This window comes from Harmonia axyridis, chromosome 1, assembly GCF_914767665.1.
Source record: "Harmonia axyridis chromosome 1, icHarAxyr1.1, whole genome shotgun sequence".
Taxonomy (NCBI): Eukaryota; Metazoa; Arthropoda; class Insecta; order Coleoptera; family Coccinellidae; genus Harmonia; species Harmonia axyridis.
The window spans coordinates 26,975,284-26,980,949 of record NC_059501.1 but is presented as its reverse complement, the minus strand read 5'-3'; the positions used below and the strand labels follow the sequence as shown (position 1 = coordinate 26,980,949).

General features: G+C 33.6%; 1 protein-coding gene across 1 annotated transcript; it reads left to right on the top strand.

Moving 5' to 3' along the window:
* The first annotated feature begins 1,494 nt into the window (after nucleotides 1–1,494).
* Nucleotides 1,495–5,257, top strand: LOC123682561. Its single transcript, XM_045621254.1, has one exon. It carries the CDS (start codon nucleotides 1,663–1,665, stop codon nucleotides 2,611–2,613), a length of 951 nt encoding a protein of 316 aa, XP_045477210.1. The 5' UTR covers nucleotides 1,495–1,662; the 3' UTR covers nucleotides 2,614–5,257.
* Nucleotides 5,258–5,666: the final 409 nt, after the last annotated feature.

The following is a 5,666-nucleotide window of genomic DNA, read 5'->3' as shown; positions in this document are numbered from 1 at the left end:
TTTTTCTGTAGTTTGAGAAAGTTCTTACAGTATACAACTATATTCATGTAAGTCTGAATCAAAATATTCTGAAATTAAATTACATAATTTCTGTTGGTAGATTTTCATTGAAAATGTCAATATATTTATATTTTTTATTGATATATTTTATAGATACTACAAATATTCTTATTTCATCCTTAACTTTTCTGTTTTATTGATTACACCTTTTATTATGTACTTTTGTGGTATGAGGCATGGCTATGTATTTATTATACATTAAATTTTTGGATGTATTCTCAAAGCATGGAATATATTTAGAATCGATAATTATTAACTATAATTTCAAATGAAAATTTTTACTTTATCTAGAAAATTTCATCAGAAACCGCAGCCATTTTCATGATGACTTTGCTACAATTGCATTCCATTTCAATTGACCTTTCAAGACCAAAAATTCTGTTTATGAATTCCGAATTCATAGTGAAGGAGATTAACAAGAAATTCAAATTACCAATCACTAGCTACGACACACCATCATAACATTAAAAACTAGGCATTGGTAGAAAATAATATCAAATACTATAATTTTTATCTCGAATTACCTACTTCGCATAAAGTTCGCTATCACGTATTGACGTCAGCTAAAATGAATATTTTTCGAGGGAATATGTAGTAGAAATTAAAAAATCACTCTTAGTATAATTGATAGAATTTAATCATATGATAAATCGATGTGGCTTAATTAGAGTTGACTTATGGGGGTTTCCCCCACTTCGAAAAAGCAAAATCTTTCATTTTTTCATATTGTTACCTACTTACTTTTTTCATTTCTTCTAATAAATGGGGGTGGGGGCGAGTCTATGTCCCAATAACGCCCCTCGTGATGCTATGAAGTGTCGGATTCGTAGTTCCTCACAAGGAAAGAATTTTCAGTAACATTCATTATTTAGGGTATGGTCCGTATATGTCAAATTCCAAAACCGGTCAGTTATCTGTGACCAGATAACTAACTGACTCTGTTTGTCATTTTAATTTTCAGATTATTGTTTATGAATATTTTCCATGACATCTATTACTCAAAAACTTTATTATTTTATTTATGAAACAATTAGCCTTCAGAGCCATTAAAAAATATTATTTATTTACATATTAAAAGAGATCAACCATTTATAACCTCCAAAATTCTGTCAATGAAAAGTTAACCATTGACTAGTGTCAAGCGGTCCGTAAATACGAAGCAGGTTACCTGACTCATTGAAAACCATTATTGACCGCTCTGAAATTATCGGCGATATACTTACGGACCATTCCCTTAGGATCCAGTTATTACCTACTGGAATAAAATAACACAAAGTAATTTCTAATAATTAGGTAGGTAGTTTAAATTACTTTGTGTTATTTTAGACCCCATTATGTTTTAGTTAAATACTTATATTATTATATAACTATAATTATAACGAGGACTAATCAATTTAATTCTATTTCAGAAGCTGAGGCGAGAAGAAATCAGTCAAGTTCATTACGAGAGAGGAAGGACACCAACGTTCTAAAATTAGATTGTGAATGATAATTTCATTCCTTTTGTTTATATCGAGCGTTTAGAGAAGGACGAGAGACAGAGGCGCCGTTGACGTAATAGTTATACATCGTAAAGTACGCTTAGTGAATAATTAGAGCACGATGTCGTTCGATCGCAATGAGATGAGCCTGATGGCTGATCTGTTCTTTCTACCGTCATCATCAGCTGAGGACGAGGATATAGAAGCAGAACCAGTCGCTGTTCAGACGTCTACGATTGCGGTGTTATTCGGATTCCCGACTCCTCCGATGGAGCCATTGATTTCCTACCCCCACCAGTTCGAAGAGGAGAGGCGGAGCGTTTGTGCGATCCCGCTGTGTACTTCTGACATACCATTCGCGCTGTTCGAAATCGAGTCTCCTCAGTCGAGTCCCGATCAGAGCGGTATACCAGACGAAGCTAATATGGCTGCGTGTTATAGTCCTTACGAGCTACCAGCTCATAGGACTCTTCAAGTGCCTGTGGAAAAGGATTATTCGAAACCTCTTCACGTCGATTGTAGTGTGGAATACGAATTACCCAACACCGCCAAACCACCTCAAGGTGTCAAAAACGAACCTTTGCTGATGATACATCCTTGTTACTTCAGGAAGATAGAGTCTCAGCACAGGAGCCCTTTTGTAAATAATCTTCCAGTGAGGACGGCTGTGACCCCGACGAAAAGAGCGAGGATAGCCAGAGGACAGCAGATTCCTCAGCAAGTGCCCCATCAAGGAGCCCAGTACCCTGTCCATTTCACCGCCACAGAGAGGCAGATATGGGATCAGCTGCCTCCTTTAGTGCCAATCAACCGATCTCAGAACTGCTGCGCCAAAAGAGATTTAGTGACAACTTGTGCAAGTTATACATCGAGTTCTAGCAGTGATTCTCGCGCTGACTCTGGTATCTGGACAGATCCCGAAAGATCTCCAGACAGGCCGGAAGATAAACATATTTTGTCCGGAAAGTATAGACAGTACTTGAGGGCCCACAGACTTCACCCTTACGTTACTTCGGCCATTCCTTTGGCATCTACGTTTCCTCAGATGCAGCAGGTGTGCTACAATGTGTGATGGCTGTGATATTTTTTGGACACTTCGGTCGTGTCCCTAACCCTTCTTGTGATAATAGTGTGTAATTCGTACTGACGATTGGGCGCGTCTGCGCCCAACGTCGGGCGTGGTAGTGATTTTGGTAAATCAGCTGTATCCGTATTTCAAGTTCGCAAGATCCAATATATTATGCTCTTTGGATTAACAGGAAGTGTCGTCAACTCATGCTTTGGATTAACTTATGTGTCACCTGGATTATCAGTTTATCGATTGTGTTTCTCCGAATGAAGAGTCTTAAGGCTCTCTGAAAGTGTAAACAAACGGTAGTATTTTGAAATATCTCAAGTCCACTCAAATATCAATCTGCAAGAATATGAATTAATGAAACCGAGGCTAGATCCATCACTGTCGAGCGGCATCAAGCTAGAACCAAGAATAACGAAAAAGTGCTTTTGTCCATTTAAAAATTAAAAACGTCAATCATTGCCGTTTCAATTCAAATCTGGATATTAGTTAATTTCGAAATTCGTTTCAAATTATTCTTTCCCCTCTTGTAAGGTTTTTGTGGGAACCAAAATTTTTTTATTTATTCTAGTCATAATTCTGTAAATATTGTATATAATTTATTATTCCGTTTGTACATAACTACTATGAATTTTGATTTGTTATAGATGAGAAATCTGTCTTCTAAATTTTTAAATACATTTGTTAAATTTGAAATATTGAGTATTAATTCAAAACATCAAAATTATCCATTCGAAGAAAGAAAACTAAAAAAAAAATACAAAATTTTTTGTGTAGCAACTAAAAGCTTCAATTTTATCAGCTGAGTCCTTTCAGTTTCAATATCGTATTGGATCTTTAAAAATTAAATCACCCAAAAAGAAAGCCATCAAAATTTTCATCTTATCTTATGAGAAATCTGAATTGTAAAACTGACCTAAACACTTGTGGAGGGACACCTTTCCATTACTTTAACAACATTGGACATCTTTTCCATAAATTGATAAATGTCTCCTCACACGCATCATAAAATCATTCCGTATGTCTACCTGAATGAAAATTTTATTGAGCGGAGCTTTACCTGAACTTACGAAAATGATCAAAACTTCGGCAAAATTTTTATGACAGCTCTAAACCAATATTTACATACCTAGTGAGAGTGAAAAAGTTATCCCTTAAAATTTAGGGGCTAAGCTGATAAAGATCAAAATCATAAACAAAATTGATTGTTCCATTATAACCTCCAGAATAAAATAAGAGAAAGTTAAGTTTTTATTCAGTGACGAAGTAAATTAACGTTTGATGGTAGGAAACAAAAATTAATGTTTATGTTGACGAAGACTAGTTTTTTCATTGCCGAATTGAAATTCTTGGTGGTGGCTTTATATCCGAAAAAACATCCTTGAGTTTTTCTATATTTGGAATTTTTTAGAATTCATTTATTCCAAATACGCAAATAAATTCCGAGGACCTAATGAGTCAGTAACAAATTCGGTGACTAAGTCAAGTTGGAACAACAAAAATAACGTTTTGCATATTGTGATTATCTCTGGCCTTGCTTATTGACGCCATTCCACATTGAATTCTTCGGAATTGATATTTCGGTTGACTGATTTTAGTAACATTATTTCTTTGTTTAATCGATTTGTTCATGTACGAATGGTTTTGTAATTGTAATGATACCCATTGTTACAAAAAATCCATTATTGCGTCTCGGTCGAAACAGCAGGGAAATAATTTTCCAGATAGCCCAATCATATTCTATCGTGAGAAATGCTGTTTCAAGGTATCCATTTGAAAAGGAAGTTGGTATTGTTCGATTATAAAAAAGTGAAATTCGAAGTGAACAATTCGTTGTGGTATTTCTTATAAGATATAATCTTATAAGATTACACACTTGCATGATACTTCTAGTACTACCTTATAAAGATAATTATTTCAAATGAACCTGAAATTTAATTATGCAATCGTTCTAGAGTTATTCTTCGATCGGAGAAAACTTTAGACGTAACATCAAAACATTTCTATTCACTCTAAACACATGAAAATTTCGAAAGAATCAGTTTCGAACTGCATATGCCATATTAAACCTATATAAATATTTAAATGAGTATTACCTACCTGACTTACGTTTCAAGTTTTCCTGCTAGCAGTGTCAAATATTAGAAAAAGACCTCATTCCTTTTTTCATACAAACTCATACCAAATAATTAACTTATTATTGATGTATGTAAAGCGTGAATCTATTGACCCGAAAAATCAGGGTATAATTGCTTCGAAAACGAACTGATATTTATCGGCTAAATCGAAATGTTATTTTTTTAGACTTTGAATGGGATTTATCAACTTTCATTGTAAAGACTTAATTTTCGAAGTTGTTTTCGGTCAATAGATTTTTCATAGGATCGGCACCAATGAATCTTTCAGATCTGATAATAACTATTCTATGGCTACATATTTTAGAGACCAAAGAAATATCTATCATTGTAAATAATAGAACTGTATATTGTAACAGCCGTGATCGTTAGAGGTTACGGTAATGCAGATCCCTGTGAATATGTATAAAAAATGCTCTATATAAATATATATATTGTACAGCTAGTCATAGTTGGAATACGCTTATAAAATAATAAATAAAGTGTTACTGTTTTTATAGAATCAATCGTGGTTTAATTCCATCACCTACATCAACGAAAACAAAATTCAATATAGAAAAGTCATTTACGTCAATATATTTGCCAATAACGATTATTCCTGAAGGGTAATTCAGATAATTAAAACTAATCTTAATCGTCTAAATTTATCGTTTTTACGAACTCAAATTCCAAAAGCATTTGGAAAGCCCTGAAAATTGAATGGTTACCCATTAATTCAATTACTTTGTGTTGTTGACAAAAACAACTGAAATTTACTTTTTAATGGAAACTAAAATTGAAAATTTGATTGAATAATGAAACAACTGATTGATTCGTTAGGAATTTCAAACTTGATACTTTCATCTAGTTAAATGTTCCATATGTTTACCAATAATTTTGAAGGATAAATCGTACAATAATATTATATTTTTATGT

What these genes read in the sequence shown, in the direction of transcription:
- LOC123682561 (XM_045621254.1), top strand. Translation starts at nt 1,663, where the DNA reads ATGTCGTTCGATCGCAATGAGATGAGCCTGATGGCTGATCTGTTCTTT.